This window comes from Eucyclogobius newberryi, unplaced genomic scaffold, assembly GCF_026437365.1.
Source record: "Eucyclogobius newberryi isolate DKJ021-1_F unplaced genomic scaffold, fEucNew1.0.hap1 SCAF_271, whole genome shotgun sequence".
Lineage (NCBI taxonomy): Eukaryota > Metazoa > Chordata > Actinopteri > Gobiiformes > Gobiidae > Eucyclogobius > Eucyclogobius newberryi.
The window spans coordinates 75,240-95,000 of record NW_027315914.1 but is presented as its reverse complement, the minus strand read 5'-3'; the positions used below and the strand labels follow the sequence as shown (position 1 = coordinate 95,000).

Below are 19,761 nucleotides of genomic sequence, written 5' to 3'. Positions count from 1 at the left end.
CGAGAAAATTGCATTTGTTTAGGCTCGATCATTGCGAGAGAATCTGCTCCTGATCAAATGTGTTCTGTACACATGCCGGGTTTGGATTTGTGAAGCGATCAGGTCTAAACATCTGTGCTTTTATTCTGACAGGTCTTAAACATCTCCAAACTCAAAGACTTCCTGCTGCAGTATCGGAAAGACTACGTGAGCGCTGGAAGGTAAACTCTTCCCCCGTGGTTCTAATGCTGACGTTTGACTCCATCACTTCTTCTTTTCATTGCATCCAGCACCAAGACAAGTTCCTATGTTTTTGAATTATTTTCATGGCAATAAACATATTCTGATTCTGACTCTAAAACACACATTAAAAGACCTTTATAACAGAGACCATATTAAATCAAAATGTCCCAAAAAAAATCTATTTCTGATTTTCATCAATAATACATTATTTCATGAATATTATTAGCTTCAGTCACATAAACACCTTTTATTTGGTTCAAAATGTGTTTAAAAAGTATCAATGTTCAAAGATAATATAGTCTGCATGGTCCAGAGAACAAATATTATGCATTAATCCTCACATTTATTCATTTATATATATATATTTAAACTATGCATTTCATGCATTTACAAAGAATTACACAGAAAAATACTAATAAAGAGAACATTTATTCTTATCTCTAAAATGTAAATTAAGTTTGTTCCCGATTCAATTTTTTTAAAATTTGAGTTTGTTTAAAAATAAAACACACAACAGACATAGAACAGGACCAGAGATTACAAAGAGACGACACACAACTCTGGCTTTGCATCATTTATCCCATTTTGTATGGTGTTTTTTTGGTCTTTGTACATTTTATTGATCATTTTATTATTGGATATATTCTTTGCAGTTCATCAGGATATCTCTTTGTTTTATTTTGTGTTTTGTATTTGACAGGGTGCAGACGAAAAGGACACTTTCTTTCATTTGATTTCCTCTGAATAAATAAATGAAAAAATAAAACAAACAAACAACTAAAGTGTAAAGACTAAGCCCAAGTTTGAACCCCACACTGTGTGTTTTTTACTGTGTTTTGTCTTATTTATCCTGTGTTTTGTATTTAGCCTGATCTCATCTGAAGTGAGTCGTATGACGGACAGTGAGAGAGACCAGATCGACCAGGACGCTCAGATCTTCATGAGAACCTGCTCCGAGGCCATCAGGAGCCTCCGGCACGAAGGTCTGTGCGGGACTGCAGCGGGACTGCAGCGGGACTGCAGACTGCAGCGCGACTGCAGCGCGACTGCAGACTGCAGCGGGACTGCAGCGGGACTGCAGACTGCAGCGGGACTGCAGACTGCAGCGCGACTGCAGCGGGACTGCAGACTGCAGCGCGACTGCAGCGCGACTGCAGACTGCAGCGGGACTGCAGCGGGACTGCAGACTGCAGCGCGACTGCAGCGGGACTGCAGACTGCAGCGCGACTGCAGCGCGACTGCAGCGCGACTGCAGACTGCAGCGCGACTGCAGCGCGACTGCAGACTGCAGCGGGACTGCAGCGGGACTGCAGACTGCAGCGCGACTGCAGCGCGACTGCAGACTGCAGCGGGACTGCAGCGCGACTGCAGACTGCAGCGGGACTGCAGCGGGACTGCAGACTGCAGCGCGACTGCAGCGGGACTGCAGACTGCAGCGCGACTGCAGCGCGACTGCAGACTGCAGCGGGACTGCAGCGGGACTGCAGACTGCAGCGCGACTGCAGCGGGACTGCAGCGGGACTGTAGCGGGACTGTAGACTGCAGCGGGACTGCAGCGGGACTGTAGACTGCAGCGCGACTGCAGCGGGACTGCAGCGGGACTGCAGCGGGACTGTAGACTGCAGCGCGACTGCAGCGGGACTGCAGCGGGACTGTAGCGGGACTGTAGACTGCAGCGGGACTGCAGCGGGACTGTAGACTGCAGCGGGACTGCAGCGGGACTGTAGACTGCAGCGGGACTGCAGCGGGACTGTAGACTGCAGCGGGACTGTAGACTGTAGCGGGACTGTAGACTGTAGCGGGACTGCAGCGGGACTGTAGCAGGACTGTAGCGGGACTGTAGACTGTAGCGGGACTGCAGCGGGACTGCAGCGGGACTGTAGCGGGACTGTAGACTGCAGCGGGACTGCAGCGGGACTGTAGCGGGACTGTAGCAGGACTATAGACTGTAGTGGGACTGTAGCGGGACTGTAGACTGTAGCGGGACTGTAGACTGTAGCGGGACTGTAGCGGGACTGTAGCGGGACTGTAGCGGGACTGTAGACTGTAGCGGGACTGTAGCGGGACTGCAGCGGGACTCCAGCGGGACTGTAGCGGGACTGTAGCAGGACTATAGACTGTAGTGGGACTGTAGCTGGACTGTAGACTGTAGCGGGACTGTAGCGGGACTGTAGACTGTAGCGGGACTCTAAACTGTAGCGGGACTGTAGCGGGACTGTAGCGGGACTGTAGCGGCACTGTAGACTGTAGCGGGACTGTAGCGGGACTGTAGCGGGACTGTAGACTGTAGCGGGACTGTAGCTGGACTGTAGCGGGACTGTAGCGGGACTGTAGACTGTAGCGGGACTGTAGACTGTAGCGGGACTGTAGCGGGACTGTAGACTGTAGCGGGACTGTAGCGGGACTGTAGCGGGACTGTAGACTGTAGCGGGACTGTAGACTGTAGCTGGACTGTAGACTGTAGCTGGACTGTAGACTGTAGCGAGACTGTAGCGGGACTGTAGACTGTAGCGGGACTGTAGCGGGACTGTAGACTGTAGCGGGACTGTAGACTGTAGCGGGACTGTAGCGGGACTGCAGCGGGACTGTAGCGGGACTGTAGACTGTAGCGGGACTGTAGACTGTAGCGGGACTGTAGACTGTAGCGGGACTGTAGACTGTAGCGGGACTGTAGCGGGACTGTAGACTGTAGCGGGACTAGACTGTAGCGGGACTGTAGCGGGACTGTAGACTGTAGCGGGACTGTAGACTGTAGCGGGACTGTAGACTGTAGCGGGACTGTAGCGGGACTGTAGACTGTAGCGGGACTGTAGCGGGACTGTAGCGGGACTGTAGACTGTAGCGGGACTGTAGACTGTAGCGGGACTGTAGACTGTAGCGGGACTGTAGCGGGACTGTAGACTGTAGCGGGACTGTAGACTGTAGCGGGACTGCAGCGGGACTGTAGCGGGACTGTAGCGGGACTGTAGACTGCAACGGGACTGCAGCGGGACTGTAGACTGCAGCGGGACTGCAGCGGGACTGTAGACTGCAGCGGGACTGCAGCGGGACTGTAGACTGCAGCGGGGGGACTGCAGCGGGACTGCAGCGGGACTGTAGCGGGACTGTAGCGGGACTGTAGACTGTAGCGGGACTGTAGCGGGAATGCAGCGGGACTGTAGACTGTAGCGGGACTGTAGCGGGACTGTAGCGGGACTGTAGCGGGACTGCAGCGGGACTGCAGCGGGACTGTAGCGGGACTGCAGCGGGACTGCAGCGGGACTGCAGCGGGACTGTAGCGGGACTGTAGCGGGACTGCAGCGGGACTGTAGCGGGACTGTAGCGGGACTGTAGACTGCAACGGGACTGCAGCGGGACTGTAGACTGCAGCGGGACTGCAGCGGGACTGTAGACTGCAGCGGGACTGCAGCGGGACTGTAGACTGCAGCGGGGGGACTGCAGCGGGGGGACTGCAGCGGGACTGCAGCGGGACTGCAGCGGGACTGTAGCGGGACTGTAGCGGGGCTGTAGACTGTAGCGGGACTGTAGACTGTAGCGGGACTGTAGACTGTAGCGGGACTGTAGCGGGAATGCAGCGGGACTGTAGACTGTAGCGGGACTGTAGCGGGACTGCAGCGGGACTGCAGCGGGACTGCAGCGGGACTGCAGCGGGACTGCAGCGGGACTGCAGACTGTAGCGGGACTGCACCCGGACTGTAGCGGGACTGTAGCGGGACTGTAGCGGGACTGCAGCGGGACTGCAGCGGGAATGCAGCGGGACTGTAGCGGGACTGTAGACTGTAGCGGGACTGCACCCGGACTGTAGCGGGACTGTAGCGGGACTGTAGCGGGACTGTAGCGGGACTGTAGCGGGACTGCAGCGGGACTGTAGCGGGACTGCACCCGGACTATAGCAGGACTGTAGAGGGACTGTAGACTGTAGCGGGACTGTAGCGGGACTGTAGACTGTAGCGGGACTGTAGCGGGACTGTAGACTGTAGCGGGACTGTAGACTGTAGCCGGACTGCAGTGGGACTGTAGACTGCAGCGGGACTGCAGCGGGACTGTAGACTGTAGCGGGACTGTAGCGGGACTGTAGACTGTAGCGGGACTGTAGACTGTAGCCGGACTGTAGACTGTAGCCGGACTGTAGACTGTAGCGGGACTGTAGACTGTAGCGGGACTGTAGACTGTAGCGGGACTGTAGACTGTAGCGGGACTGTAGCGGGATTGTAGCGGGACTGTAGCGGGACTGTAGACTGTAGCGGGACTGTAGACTGTAGCAGGACTGTAGACTGTAGCCGGACTGTAGTGGGACTGTAGACTGCAGCGGGACTGTAGCGGGACTGTAGACTGTAGCGGGACTGTAGCGGGACTGTAGACTGTAGCGGGACTGTAGACTGTAGCCGGACTGTAGATTGTAGCGGGACTGTAGACTGTAGCTGGACTGTAGACTGTAGCGGGACTGTAGACTGTAGCGGGACTGTAGCGGGATTGTAGCGGGACTGTAGCGGGACTGTAGACTGTAGCGGGACTGTAGACTGTAGCGGGACTGTAGACTGTAGCGGGATTGTAGCGGGACTGTAGCGGGACTGTAGACTGTAGCGGGACTGTAGACTGTAGCGGGACTGTAGACTGTAGCGGGACTGTAGACTGTAGCGGGACTGTAGCGGGACTGTAGCGGGACTGTAGACTGTAGCGGGACTGTAGCGGGACTGTAGACTGTAGCGGGACTGTAGACTGTAGCCGGACTGTAGTGGGACTGTAGACTGCAGCGGGACTGCAGCGGGACTGCAGCGGGACTGTAGCGGGACTGTAGCGGGACTGCAGCGGGACTGCAGCGGGACTGCAGCGGGACTGTAGCGGGACTGTAGCGGGACTGCAGCGGGACTGCAGTGGGACTGCAGTGGGACTGCAGCGGGACTGTAGCGGGAATGTAGCGGGACTGTAGACTTTAGCGGAACTGTAGCGGGACTGTAGACTAGCGGGACTGTAGCGGGACTGCAGCGGGACTGCAGCGGGACTGCAGCGGGACTGTAGCGGAACTGCACCCGGACTGTAGCGGGACTGTAGCGGGACTGCAGCGGGACTGTAGCGGGACTGCACCCGGACTGCACCCGAACTGTAGACTGTAGCGGGACTGTAGCAGGACTATAGACTGTAGTGGGACTGTAGCGGGACTGTAGACTGTAGCGGGACTGTAGACTGTAGCGGGACTGTAGCGGGACTGTAGCGGGACTGTAGCGGGACTGTAGCGGGACTGTAGACTGTAGCGGGACTGTAGCGGGACTGCAGCGGGACTGCAGCGGGACTCCAGCGGGACTGTAGCAGGACTATAGACTGTAGTGGGACTGTAGCTGGACTGTAGACTGTAGCGGGACTGTAGCGGGACTGTAGACTGCAACGGGACTGCAGCGGGACTGTAGACTGCAGCGGGACTGCAGCGGGACTGCAGCGGGACTGTAGACTGCAGCGGGACTGCAGCGGGACTGTAGACTGCAGCGGGGGGACTGCAGCGGAACTGCAGCGGGACTGTAGCGGGACTGTAGCGGGACTGTAGCGGGACTGTAGACTGTAGCGGGACTGTAGACTGTAGCGGGACTGTAGCGGGAATGCAGCGGGACTGTAGACTGTAGCGGGACTGTAGCGGGACTGTAGCGGGACTGCAGCGGGACTGCAGCGGGACTGTAGCGGGACTGTAGCGGGACTGCAGCGGGACTGCAGCGGGACTGTAGCGGGACTGCAGCGGGACTGTAGCGGGACTGTAGCGGGACTGTAGACTGCAACGGGACTGCAGCGGGACTGTAGACTGCAGCGGGACTGCAGCGGGACTGTAGACTGCAGCGGGACTGCAGCGGGACTGTAGACTGCAGCGGGGGGACTGCAGCGGGACTGCAGCGGGACTGTAGCGGGACTGTAGCGGGGCTGTAGACTGTAGCGGGACCGTAGACTGTAGCGGGACTGTAGACTGTAGCGGGACTGTAGCGGGAATGCAGCGGGACTGTAGACTGTAGCGGGACTGTAGCGGGACTGCAGCGGGACTGCAGCGGGACTGCAGCGGGACTGCAGACTGTAGCGGGACTGCACCCGGACTGTAGCGGGACTGTAGCGGGACTGTAGCGGGACTGCAGCGGGACTGCAGCGGGAATGCAGCGGGACTGTAGCGGGACTGTAGACTGTAGCGGGACTGCACCCGGACTGTAGCGGGACTGTAGCGGGACTGTAGCGGGACTGCAGCGGAACTGTAGCGGGACTGCACCCGGACTATAGCAGGACTGTAGAGGGACTGTAGACTGTAGCGGGACTGTAGCGGGACTGTAGACTGTAGCGGGACTGTAGCGGGACTGTAGACTGTAGCGGGACTGTAGACTGTAGCCGGACTGTAGTGGGACTGTAGACTGCAGCGGGACTGCAGCGGGACTGTAGCGGGACTGTAGACTGTAGCGGGACTGTAGCGGGACTGTAGACTGTAGCGGGACTGTAGACTGTAGCGGGACTGTAGACTGTAGCGGGACTGTAGACTGTAGCCGGACTGTAGACTGTAGCGGGACTGTAGACTGTAGCGGGACTGTAGACTGTAGCGGGACTGTAGACTGTAGCGGGACTGTAGACTGTAGCGGGACTGTAGCGGGATTGTAGCGGGACTGTAGCGGGACTGTAGACTGTAGCGGGACTGTAGACTGTAGCAGGACTGTAGACTGTAGCCGGACTGTAGTGGGACTGTAGACTGCAGCGGGACTGTAGCGGGACTGTAGACTGTAGCGGGACTGTAGCGGGACTGTAGACTGTAGCGGGACTGTAGACTGTAGCCGGACTGTAGACTGTAGCGGGACTGTAGACTGTAGCGGGACTGTAGACTGTAGCGGGACTGTAGACTGTAGCGGGACTGTAGACTGTAGCGGGACTGTAGCGGGACTGTAGACTGTAGCGGGACTGTAGCGGGACTGTAGACTGTAGCGGGACTGTAGACTGTAGCCGGACTGTAGCCGGACTGTAGTGGGACTGTAGACTGCAGCGGGACTGCAGCGGGACTGCAGCGGGACTGCAGCGGGACTGCAGCGGGACTGCAGCGGGACTGCAGCGGGAATGTAGCGGGACTGTAGACTTTAGCGGAACTGTAGCGGGACTGTAGACTAGCGGGCCTGTAGCGGGACTGTAGCGGGACTGCAGCGGGACTGCAGCGGGACTGCAGCGGGACTGCAGCGGGACTGTAGCGGAACTGCACCCGGACTGTAGCGGGACTGTAGCAGGACTATAGACTGTAGTGGGACTGTAGCGGGACTGTAGACTGTAGCGGGACTGTAGCGGGACTGTAGCGGGACTGTAGCGGGACTGTAGCGGGACTGTAGACTGTAGCGGGACTGTAGCGGGACTGCAGCGGGACTGCAGCGGGACTCCAGCGGGACTGTAGCGGGACTGTAGCAGGACTATAGACTGTAGTGGGACTGTAGCGGGACTGTAGACTGTAGCGGGACTCTAAACTGTAGCGGGACTGTAGCGGGACTGTAGCGGGACTGTAGCGGCACTGTAGACTGTAGCGGGACTGTAGCGGGACTGTAGCGGGACTGTAGACTGTAGCGGGACTGTAGCTGGACTGTAGCGGGACTGTAGCGGGACTGTAGACTGTAGCGGGACTGTAGACTGTAGCGGGACTGTAGCGGGACTGTAGACTGTAGCGGGACTGTAGACTGTAGCGGGACTGTAGCAGGACTGTAGACTGTAGCGGGACTGTAGCGGGACTGTAGACTGTAGCGGGACTGTAGCGGGACTGTAGACTGTAGCGGGACTGTAGCGGGACTGTAGCGGGACTGTAGACTGTAGCTGGACTGTAGACTGTAGCTGGACTGTAGACTGTAGCGAGACTGTAGCGAGACTGTAGCGGGACTGTAGCGGGACTGTAGCGGGACTGTAGACTGTAGCGGGACTGTAGACTGTAGCGGGACTGCAGCGGGACTGTAGCGGGACTGTAGACTGTAGCGGGACTGTAGACTGTAGCGGGACTGTAGCGGGACTGTAGACTGTAGCGGGACTGTAGACTGTAGCGGGACTGTAGACTGTAGCGGGACTGTAGACTGTAGCGGGACTGTAGCGGGACTGTAGACTGTAGCGGGACTGTAGACTGTAGCGGGACTGTAGCGGGACTGTAGACTGTAGCGGGACTGTAGACTGTAGCGGGACTGTAGACTGTAGCGGGACTGTAGCGGGACTGTAGATTGTAGCGGGACTGTAGCGGGACTGTAGACTGTAGCGGGACTGTAGACTGTAGCGGGACTGTAGCGGGACTGTAGACTGTAGCGGGACTGTAGACTGTAGCGGGACTGTAGCGGGACTGTAGACTGTAGCGGGACTGTAGACTGTAGCGGGACTGTAGACTGTAGCGGGACTGTAGCGGGACTGTAGACTGTAGCGGGACTGTAGACTGTAGCAGGACTGTAGCGGGACTGTAGCGGGACTGTAGACTGTAGCGGGACTTTAGCGGGACTGTAGACTGTAGCGGGACTGTAGCGGGACTGTAGACTGTAGCGGGACTGTAGACTGTAGCGGGACTGTAGCGGGACTGTAGACTGTAGCGGGACTGTAGTGGGACTGTAGACTGTAGCGGGACTGTAGCGGGACTGTAGACTGTAGCGGGACTGTAGCGGGACTGTAGACTGTAGCGGGACTGTAGACTGTAGCGGGACTGTAGCGGGACTGTAGCTGGACTGTAGACTGTAGCGGGACTGTAGACTGTAGCGGGACTGTAGACTGTAGCGGGACTGTAGCGGGACTGTAGACTGTAGCGGGACTGTAGACTGTAGCGGGACTGTAGCGGGACTGTAGCGGGACTGTAGCGGGACTGTAGACTGTAGCGGGACTGTAGACTGTAGCGGGACTGTAGCGGGACTGTAGACTGTAGCGGGACTGTAGCCGGACTGTAGACTGTAGCGGGACTGTAGACTGTAGCGGGACTGTAGCGGGACTGTAGACTGTAGCGGGACTGTAGCGGGACTGTAGACTGTAGCGGGACTGTAGCGGGACTGTAGAAATGTACTCATTCACAATAATGGGAGTATTGCTAATTCTTTAGTGTTTATTTGATCTGGACAGACCGTAGTTTAGTCCTGATGAGTTTTGTGTTTGTTCAGCAGAGAAACAGGCGACTTCAGCCCAGACCAAAGACCACAGAGGAGCCATACTGGACCTCATCGAGTCTTACCTGAGAGGTGAGTCTGGGCTTAGTCCTGCAGGCTGCAAAATAGACGGGGGCCCGGGGCCCGCAAGCAGTTGAATCTCCAGCGGGCCGGCAGTTTGAAATAGGAGGGGGCCCCCCGGGGCCTGCCGTGCCCCTCCTCAAAAAAAATTAAGATTTAACTAGTAATTTGTCCATATTCGGGGCATTTTCATCGCTTAAGTTTCGTTTTGACAGACACGCCCACTTCACACGTCTTCTCGCTTCTCATTGGCCAAGCGGTCTCTGTGATGTAATATCGATGAAATCGGGCATCTGATTGGCCGCTGCGTTTTTGTTGCGTTCACGTGTCCTCGGAAATGCTCGGTCTAATTTTCGGGGCAATGTTTATATGTTAGTAGTTTATTTTGTAGGATGTGATTTCATATATTCCACAAGATCTCCTTGTGTCAAATGCTCTAAACAGTATTTATTTTATAAGAAACATGAATATATTGAACGAAACAGTTTTAAAGATCATGATCTCTGGTTTATATGATTCAGTATTTGTGCTCTTCATATCAAATAACAGATAAAAGTACTTGTTTTACATGCTAATAACCAGGTTTAAAGCAACACATTTATCTTGTTCGTATGACTCAGCGCGCGCTTGTGGGCCCCTGAAATTGCTTGGGAAGTTAGGGCCCCCCAGGCCCCTAACTTTGAAAATCTATTTGCACTACAGTCTCTCTGCAGTGTCTGCTCTGCAGTCTCTGCAGTGTCTGCACTACAGTCTCTACAGTCTCTGCACTACAGTCTCTGCAGTGTCTGCACTACAGTCTCTCTGCACTGTCTGCTCTATAGGCTCTTCAGTGTCTGCACTGCAGTCTCTTCAGTGTCTGCTCTATAGTCTCTGCAGTGTCTGAATTACTGTCTCTGCAGTGTCTGCATTACAGTCTCTGCAGTGTCTGTACTACAGGCTCTGCAATCTCTGCACTGCAGGAACTGCAGTGTCTGCTCTACAGTCTCTGCAGTGTCTGCACTACAGTTTCTGCAGTGTCTGCACTACAGTCTCTGCAGTGTCTACACTACAGTCTCTGCAGTGTCTGCTCTACAGTCTCTGCAGTGTCTGCTCTGCAGCCTCTGCAGTCTCTACAGTCTCTGCAGTCTCTACAGTCTCTGCAGTGTCTGCATTACTGTCTCTGCAGTGTCTACACTACTGCTCTACAGTCTCTGCAGTGTCTGTACTACAGTCTCTGCAGTGTCTGCTCTACTGCTCTACAGTCTCTGCAGTCTCTGCACTACAGTCTCTGCAGTGTCTGCTGTACAGTCTCTGCAGTGTCTGCTGTACAGTCTCTGCAGTGTCTGCTGTACAGTTTCTGCAGTGTCTGCACTACAGTCTCTGCAGTGTCTGCTCTGCAGTGTCTGCACTACAGTCTCTGCAGTGTCTGCTCTGCAGTCTCTGCAGTGTCTGCACTACAGTCTCTCTGCAGTGTCTGCTCTGCAGTCTCTGCAGTGTCTGCACTACAGTCTCTACAGTCTCTGCACTGTCTGCTCTACAGTCTCTTCAGTGTCTGCTCTATAGTCTCTGCAGTGTCTGCATTACTGTCTCTGCAGTGTCTGCATTACTGTCTCTGCAGTGTCTACACTACAGTCTCTGCAATCTCTGCACTGCAGGAACTGCAGTGTCTGCTCTACAGTCTCTGCAGTGTCTGCACTACAGTCTCTGCAGTGTCTGTACTACAGTCTCTGCAATCTCTGCACTGCAGGAACTGCAGTGTCTGCACTACAGTCTCTGCAGTGTCTGCTGTACAGTCTCTGCAGTGTCTGCACTACAGTCTCTGCAGTGTCTGCACTACAGTCTCTGCAGTGTCTGCTCTACTGTCTCTGCAATGTCTGCTCTGCAGCCTCTGCAGTCTATAGTCTCTGCAGTGTCTGCTCTACAGTCTCTGCAGTGTCTGCTCTACAGTCTCTGCAGTGTCTGCATTACTGTCTCTGCAGTGTCTGCATTACTGTCTCTGCAGTGTCTACACTACAGTCTCTGCAGTGTCTGCACTACTGCTCTACAGTCTCTGCAGTCTCTGCACTACAGTCTCTGCAGTGTCTGCTGTACAGTTTCTGCAGTGTCTGCACTACAGTCTCTGCAGTGTCTGCTCTACAGTCTCTGCAGTGTCTGCTCTGCAGTCTCTGCAGTGTCTGCTCTGCAGCCTCTGCAGTCTCTACAGTCTCTGCAGTGTCTGCTCTACAATCTCTGCAGTGTCTGCTCTACAATCTCTGCAGCCTCTGCAGTTTCTACAGTCTCTGCAGTGTCTGCACTACAGTCTCTGCAGTGTCTGCAGTCTCTGCAGTCTCTGCTCTACAGTCTCTGCAGTGTCTGCACTACAGTCTCTACAGTCTCTGCAGTGTCTGCACTACAGTCTCTGCAGTGTCTACACTACAGTCTCTGCAGTGTCTGCACTACAGTCTCTCTGCAGTGTCTGCTCTACAGTCTACAGTGTCTGCTCTGCAGTCTCTACAGTCTCTGCAGTGTCTGCTCTACAGTCTCTGCAGGGTCTGCTCTACAGTCTCTGCAGTGTCTGCACTACAGTCTCTGCAGTGTCTGCTCTATAGGCTCTGCAGTGTCTGCACTGCAGTCTCACTGCAGTCTCTTCAGTGTCTGCACTACAGTCTCTGCAGTGTCTGCTCTACAGTCTCTGCAGTGTCTGCTCTGCAGCCTCTGCAGTCTCTACAGTCTCTGCAGTGTCTGCACTACAGTCTCTGCAGTGTCTGCACTGCACTCTCACTGCAGTCTCTTCAGTGTCTGCACTACAGTCTCTGCAGTGTCTGCACTACAGTCTCTGCAGTGTCTGCTCTACAGTCTCTGCAGTGTCTGCTCTACAGTCTCTACAGTGTCTGCTCTGCAGCCTCTGCAGTCTCTACAGTCTCTGCAGTGTCTGCTCTACAGTCTCTGCAGTGTCTGCTCTACAGTCTCTGCAGTGTCTGCATTACTGTCTCTGCAGTGTCTGCATTACTGTCTCTGCAGTGTCTACACTACAGTCTCTGCAGTGTCTGCACTACTGCTCTACAGTCTCTGCAGTGTCTGTACTACAGTCTCTACAGTGTCTGTTCTACTGCTCTACAGTCTCTGCAGTCTCTGCACTACAGTCTCTGCAGTGTCTACTGTACAGTCTCTGCAGTGTCTGCTGTACAGTCTCTGCAGTGTCTGCTGTACAGTCTCTGCAGTGTCTGCTCTACAGTCTCTGCAGTGTCTGCTCTACAGTCTCTGCAGTGTCTGCTCTACAGTCTCTGCAGTGTCTGCTCTACAGTCTCTGCACTGTCTGCTCTGCAGTCTCTACAGTCTCTGCAGTGTCTGCTCTACAGTCTCTGCAGTGTCTGCTCTGCAGCCTCTGCAGTCTCTACAGTCTCCGCAGTGTCTGCACTACAGTCTCTGCAGTGTCTGCAGTCTCTACAGTCTCTGCAGTGTCTGCACTACAGTCTCTGCAGTGTCTGCACTACAGTCTCTGCAGTGTCTACACTACAGTCTCTGCAGTGTCTACACTACAGTCTCTGCAGTGTCTGCACTACAGTCTCTGCAGTGTCTGCACTACAGTCTCTGCAGTGTCTGCACTACAGTCTCTCTGCAGTGTCTGCTCTACAGTCTCTACAGTGTCTGCTCTGCAGTCTCTACAGTCTCTGCAGTGTCTGCACTACAGTCTCTGCAGTGTCTGCTCTATAGGCTCTGCAGTGTCTGCACTGCAGTCTCTGCACTGTCTGCTCTGCAGTCTCTACAGTCTCTGCAGTGTCTGCTCTACAGTCTCTGCAGTGTCTGCTCTGCAGCCTCTGCAGTCTCTACAGTCTCCGCAGTGTCTGCACTACAGTCTCTGCAGTGTCTGCAGTCTCTACAGTCTCTGCAGTGTCTGCAGTCTCTACAGTCTCTGCAGTCTCTGCTCTACATTCTCTACAGTCTCTGCAGTGTCTGCACTACAGTCTCTGCAGTGTCTGCACTACAGTCTCTGCAGTGTCTACACTACAGTCTCTGCAGTGTCTGCACTACAGTCTCTGCAGTGTCTGCACTACAGTCTCTCTGCAGTGTCTGCTCTACAGTCTCTACAGTGTCTGCTCTGCAGTCTCTACAGTCTCTGCAGTGTCTGCTCTACAGTCTCTGCAGTGTCTGCTCTATAGGCTCTGCAGTGTCTGCACTGCAGTCTCTGCAGTGTCTGCTCTGCAGCCTCTGCAGTCTCTACAGTCTCTGCAGTGTCTGCACTACAGTCTCTGCAGTGTCTGCTGTACAGTCTCTTCAGTGTCTGCACTACAGTCTCTGCAGTGTCTGCTCTACAGTCTCTGCAGTGTCTGCTCTATAGTCTCTGCAGTGTCTGCTCTACAGTCTCTGCAGTGTCTGCTCTACAGTCTCTGCAGTGTCTACACTAGTCTCTACAGTCCCTGCAGTCTCTGCAGTCTCTACAGTCTCTGCAGTCTCTACAGTCTCTGCAGTCTCTACAGTCTCTGCAGTCTCTACAGTCTCTGCAGTGTCCTGTTGTAGTGAACGTCTGAAGAACATGTGTGTGTAAAGTGTACTCTGTGTGTGTCTCAGGTGTGTGTAAAGTGTACTCTGTGTGTGTCTCAGGTGTGTGTAAAGTGTACTCTGTGTGTGTCAGGTGTGTGTAAAGTGTACTCTGTGTGTGTCAGGTGTGTGTAAAGTGTACTCTGTGTGTGTCAGGTGTGTGTAAAGTGTACTCTGTGTGTGTCTCAGGTGTGTGTAAAGTGTACTCTGTGTGTCTCAGGTGTGTGTAAAGTGTACTCTGTGTGTGTCTCAGGTGTGTGTAAAGTGTACTCTGTGTGTGTCTCAGGTGTGTGTAAAGTGTACTCTGTGTGTGTCTCAGGTGTGTGTAAAGTGTACTCTGTGTGTCTCAGGTGTGTGTAAAGTGTACTCTGTGTTTCTCAGGTGTGTGTAAAGTGTACTCTGTGTGTCTCAGGTGTGTGTAAAGTGTACTCTGTGTGTGTCAGGTGTGTGTAAAGTGTACTCTGTGTGTGTCAGGTGTGTGTAAAGTGTACTCTGTGTGTGTCAGGTGTGTGTAAAGTGTACTCTGTGTGTGTAAAGTGTACTCTGTGTGTGTAAAGTGTACTCTGTGTGTGTCTCAGGTGTGTGTAAAGTGTACTCTGTGTGTTTCAGGTGTGTGTAAAGTGTACTCTGTGTGTGTAAAGTGTACTCTGTGTGTCACAGGTGTGTGTAAAGTGTACTCTGTGTGTCTCAGGTGTGTGTAAAGTGTACTCTGTGTGTCTCAGGTGTGTGTAAAGTGTACTCTGTGTTTCTCAGGTGTGTGTAAAGTGTACTCTGTGTGTGTCAGGTGTGTGTAAAGTGTACTCTGTGTGTTTCAGGTGTGTGTAAAGTGTACTCTGTGTGTCTCAGGTGTGTGTAAAGTGTACTCTGTGTGTGTCAGGTGTGTGTAAAGTGTACTCTGTGTGTGTCAGGTGTGTGTAAAGTGTACTCTGTGTGTGTCAGGTGTGTGTAAAGTGTACTCTGTGTGTGTAAAGTGTACTCTGTGTGTGTCTCAGGTGTGTGTAAAGTGTACTCTGTGTGTGTCTCAGGTGTGTGTAAAGTGTACTCTGTGTGTGTAAAGTGTACTCTGTGTGTGTTTCAGGTGTGTGTAAAGTGTACTCTGTGTGTCTCAGGTGTGTGTAAAGTGTACTCTGTGTGTCTCAGGTGTGTGTCAAGTGTACTCTGTGTGTCTTAGGTGTGTGTAAAGTGTACTCTGTGTGTTTCAGTGTGTGTAAAGTGTACTCTGTGTGTTTCAGGTGTGTGTAAAGTGTACTCTGTGTGTTTCAGGTGTGTGTAAAGTGTACTCTGTGTGTTTCAGGTGTGTGTAAAGTGTACTCTGTGTGTTTCAGGTGTGTGTAAAGTGTACTCTGTGTGTCTTAGGTGTGTGTAAAGTGTACTCTGTGTGTTTCAGGTGTGTGTAAAGTGTACTCTGTGTGTTTCAGGTGTGTGTAAAGTGTACTCTGTGTGTCTCAGGTGTGTGTCAAGTGTACTCTGTGTGTCTTAGGTGTGTGTAAAGTGTACTCTGTGTGTTTCAGGTGTGTGTAAAGTGTACTCTGTGTGTTTCAGGTGTGTGTAAAGTGTACTCTGTGTGTCTCAGGTGTGTGTAAAGTGTACTCTGTGTGTCTCAGGTGTGTGTAAAGTGTACTCTGTGTGTTTCAGGTGTGTGTAAAGTGTACTCTGTGTGTTTCAGGTGTGTGTAAAGTGTACTCTGTGTGTTTCAGGTGTGTGTAAAGTGTACTCTGTGTGTTTCAGGTGTGTGTAAAGTGTACTCTGTGTGTTTCAGGTGTGTGTAAAGTGTACTCTGTGTGTTTCAGGTGTGTGTAAAGTGTACTCTGAGCAGAGAGCCGTCAGAGTGAAGAGAGTCTTGGACAAGAAGAGACTGTGAGACACGTTGTTTACTTCACTTGATTCATCTTCTAACTCTTGTTCTCGTTGAGTTCATCTAAATCCGTGTTTTTAGGTCTCGTCTTTTACCAGAGCATCACAAACGAGACCATAAACCTTCAGCAGCGGAAGTGAGCGCCGAGACGGAGAAGAGCACAGAGACGGGTACTGTAGCGCGAGACGGGTACTGTAGCGCGAGACGGGTACTGTAGCGCGAGACGGGTACTGTAGCGCGAGTAAGAGCAGTAAGAGTAAGAGCAGTAATAGTACTCTTAAACCTGTCCTCTCCAGAGCGCAGTGTGTGGGGCAGTACTACTCTAATGCAGTAATAGTACTCTTAAACCTGTCCTCTCCAGAGCGCAGTGTGTCAGATGCCCTGGATCCTCCTGCAGACCTTTGGGAGGGACACGAGGAGGACGAGCTCTCTCCTGAGGAGATCCAGATGGTACACGACCTTTACACGACCTTTACACCACCTTTACACCACCTTTACACCCACAACAAAAACAGCTGTTTGAGTGAAATCAACTTTGTGCCAGTTTTTTCTATGAAGATGGGATTTTTAATTAGAGTTAAAACCGTTTGTGAGTCAATAATGAGTCGTGACATGTTCTCTGCAGGGGTCGTGACATGTTCTCTGCAGGGGTCGTGACATGTTCTCTGCAGGGGTCGTGACATGTTCTCTGCAGGGGTCGTGACATGTTCTCTGCAGGGGTCGTGACATGTTCTCTGCAGGGGTCGTGACATGTTCTCTGCAGGGGTCGTGACATGTTCTCTGCAGGGGTCGTGGCATGTTCTCTGCAGGGGTCGTGACATGTTCTCTGCAGGGGTCGTGACATGTTCTCTGCAGGGGTCGTGACATGTTCTCTGCAGGGGTCGTGGCATGTTCTCTGCAGGGGTCGTGGCATGTTCTCTGCAGGGGTCGTGGCATGTTCTCTGCAGGGGTCGTGACATGTTCTCTGCAGGGGTCGTGACATGTTCTCTGCAGGGGTCGTGACATGTTCTCTGCAGGGGTCGTGACATGTTCTCTGCAGGGGTCGTGACATGTTCTCTGCTCTGCAGGGCTCGTGACATGTTCTCTGCTCTGCAGGGCTCGTGGCATGTTCTCTGCAGGGCTCGTGGCATGTTCTCTGCAGGGGTCGTGACATGTTCTCTGCAGGGGTCGTGACATGTTCTCTGCAGGGGTCGTGACATGTTCTCTGCAGGGGTCGTGACATGTTCTCTGCAGGGGTCGTGACATGTTCTCTGCAGGGGTCGTGACATGTTCTCTGCAGGGGTCGTGACATGTTCTCTGCAGGGGTCGTGGCATGTTCTCTGCAGGGGTCGTGACATGTTCTCTGCAGGGGTCGTGACATGTTCTCTGCAGGGGTCGTGACATGTTCTCTGCAGGGGTCGTGGCATGTTCTCTGCAGGGGTCGTGGCATGTTCTCTGCAGGGGTCGTGGCATGTTCTCTGCAGGGGTCGTGACATGTTCTCTGCAGGGGTCGTGACATGTTCTCTGCAGGGGTCGTGACATGTTCTCTGCAGGGGTCGTGACATGTTCTCTGCAGGGGTCGTGACATGTTCTCTGCAGGGGTCGTGACATGTTCTCTGCTCTGCAGGGGTCGTGACATGTTCTCTGCAGGGGTCGTGACATGTTCTCTGCAGGGGTCGTGACATGTTCTCTGCAGGGGTCGTGACATGTTCTCTGCAGGGCTCGTGACATGTTCTCTGCTCTGCAGGGCTCGTGGCATGTTCTCTGCAGGGCTCGTGGCATGTTCTCTGCAGGGGTCGTGACATGTTCTCTGCAGGGGTCGTGACATGTTCTCTGCAGGGGTCGTGACATGTTCTCTGCAGGGGTCGTGACATGTTCTCTGCAGGGGTCGTGACATGTTCTCTGCAGGGCTCGTGGCATGTTCTCTGCAGGGGTCGTGGCATGTTCTCTGCAGGGGTCGTGGCATGTTCTCTGCAGGGGTCGTGACATGTTCTCTGCAGGGGTCGTGGCATGTTCTCTGCAGGGATCGTGACATGTTCTCTGCAGGGGTCGTGACATGTTCTCTGCAGGGGTCGTGACATGTTCTCTGCAGGGGTCGTGACATGTTCTCTGCAGGGGTCGTGGCATGTTCTCTGCAGGGGTCGTGGCATGTTCTCTGCAGGGGTCGTGGCATGTTCTCTGCAGGGGTCGTGGCATGTTCTCTGCAGGGGTCGTGGCATGTTCTCTGCAGGGGTCGTGGCATGTTCTCTGCAGGGGTCGTGGCATGTTCTCTGCAGGGGTCGTGGCATGTTCTCTGCAGGGGTCGTGGCATGTTCTCTGCAGGGGTCGTGGCATGTTCTCTGCAGGGGTCGTGGCATGTTCTCTGCAGGGGTCGTGGCATGTTCTCTGCAGGGGTCGTGGCATGTTCTCTGCAGGGGTCGTGGCATGTTCTCTGCAGGGGTCGTGGCATGTTCTCTGCAGGGGTCGTGGCATGTTCTCTGCAGGGGTCGTGGCATGTTCTCTGCAGGGGTCGTGGCATGTTCTCTGCAGGGGTCGTGGCATGTTCTCTGCAGGGGTCGTGGCATGTTCTCTGCAGGGGTCGTGGCATGTTCTCTGCAGGGGTCGTGGCATGTTCTCTGCAGGGGTCGTGGCATGTTCTCTGCTCTGCAGGGGTCGTGGCATGTTCTCTGCTCTGCAGGGGTCGTGACATGTTCTCTGCAGGGGTCGTGACATGTTCTCTGCAGGGGTCGTGACATGTTCTCTGCAGGGGTCGTGACATGTTCTCTGCAGGGGTCGTGACATGTTCTCTGCAGGGGTCGTGACATGTTCTCTGCAGGGGTCGTGACATGTTCTCTGCAGGGGTCGTGACATGTTCTCTGCAGGGGTCGTGGCATGTTCTCTGCAGGGGTCGTGGCATGTTCTCTGCAGGGGTCGTGGCATGTTCTCTGCAGGGGTCGTGGCATGTTCTCTGCAGGGGTCGTGGCATGTTCTCTGCAGGGGTCGTGGCATGTTCTCTGCAGGGGTCGTGGCATGTTCTCTGCAGGGGTCGTGGCATGTTCTCTGCAGGGGTCGTGGCATGTTCTCTGCAGGGGTCGTGGCATGTTCTCTGCAGGGGTCGTGGCATGTTCTCTGCAGGGGTCGTGGCATGTTCTCTGCAGGGGTCGTGGCATGTTCTCTGCAGGGGTCGTGGCATGTTCTCTGCAGGGGTCGTGGCATGTTCTCTGCAGGGGTCGTGGCATGTTCTCAGCTCTGCAGGGGTCGTGGCATGTTCTCTGCTCTGCAGGGGTCGTGGCATGTTCTCTGCTCTGCAGGGGTCGTGGCATGTTCTCTGCAGGGGTCGTGGCATGTTCTCTGCAGGGGTCGTGGCATGTTCTCTGCAGGGGTCGTGGCATGTTCTCTGCAGGGGTCGTGGCATGTTCTCTGCAGGGGTCGTGGCATGTTCTCTGCAGGGGTCGTGGCATGTTCTCTGCAGGGGTCGTGGCATGTTCTCTGCAGGGGTCGTGGCATGTTCTCTGCAGGGGTCGTGGCATGTTCTCTGCTCTGCAGGGGTCGTGACATGTTCTCTGCTCTGCAGGGGTCGTGACATGTTCTCTGCTCTGCAGGGGTCGTGACATGTTCTCTGCAGGGGTCGTGACATGTTCTCTGCAGGGGTCGTGACATGTTCTCTGCAGGGGTCGTGACATGTTCTCTGCAGGGGTCGTGACATGTTCTCTGCTCTGCAGGGGTCGTGACATGTTCTCTGCTCTGCAGGGGTCGTGGCATGTTCTCTGCAGGGGTCGTGGCATGTTCTCTGCAGGGGTCGTGGCATGTTCTCTGCAGGGGTCGTGGCATGTTCTCTGCAGGGGTCGTGGCATGTTCTCTGCAGGGGTCGTGGCATGTTCTCTGCAGGGGTCGTGGCATGTTCTCTGCAGGGGTCGTGGCATGTTCTCTGCAGGGGTCGTGGCATGTTCTCTGCAGGGGTCGTGGCATGTTCTATGCAGGGGTCGTGGCATGTTCTCTGCAGGGGTCGTGACATGTTCTCTGCTCTGCAGGGGTCGTGACATGTTCTCTGCAGGGGTC

At 54.4% G+C, this 19,761-nt stretch overlaps 1 protein-coding gene across 2 annotated transcripts in view; it reads left to right on the top strand.

The window, feature by feature from the left end:
* The window catches only part of LOC140372644 (syntaxin-18-like), a 37,899-nt gene that overhangs the window by 3,030 nt on the left and 15,108 nt on the right, over nt 1–19,761 (top strand). The window contains exons 2-7 of one of the 2 annotated variants that reach the window (XM_072459762.1): nt 133–200; nt 1,090–1,205; nt 9,330–9,404; nt 15,680–15,746; nt 15,826–15,914; nt 16,106–16,194. In XM_072459762.1, the coding sequence (XP_072315863.1) occupies nt 133–200; nt 1,090–1,205; nt 9,330–9,404; nt 15,680–15,746; nt 15,826–15,914; nt 16,106–16,194 (504 nt within the window). Of the gene's footprint in view, nt 1–132; nt 201–1,089; nt 1,206–9,326; nt 9,405–15,679; nt 15,747–15,825; nt 15,915–16,105; nt 16,195–19,761 lie in introns of both variants that reach the window. The other variant, XM_072459760.1, reaches the window with a different exon arrangement.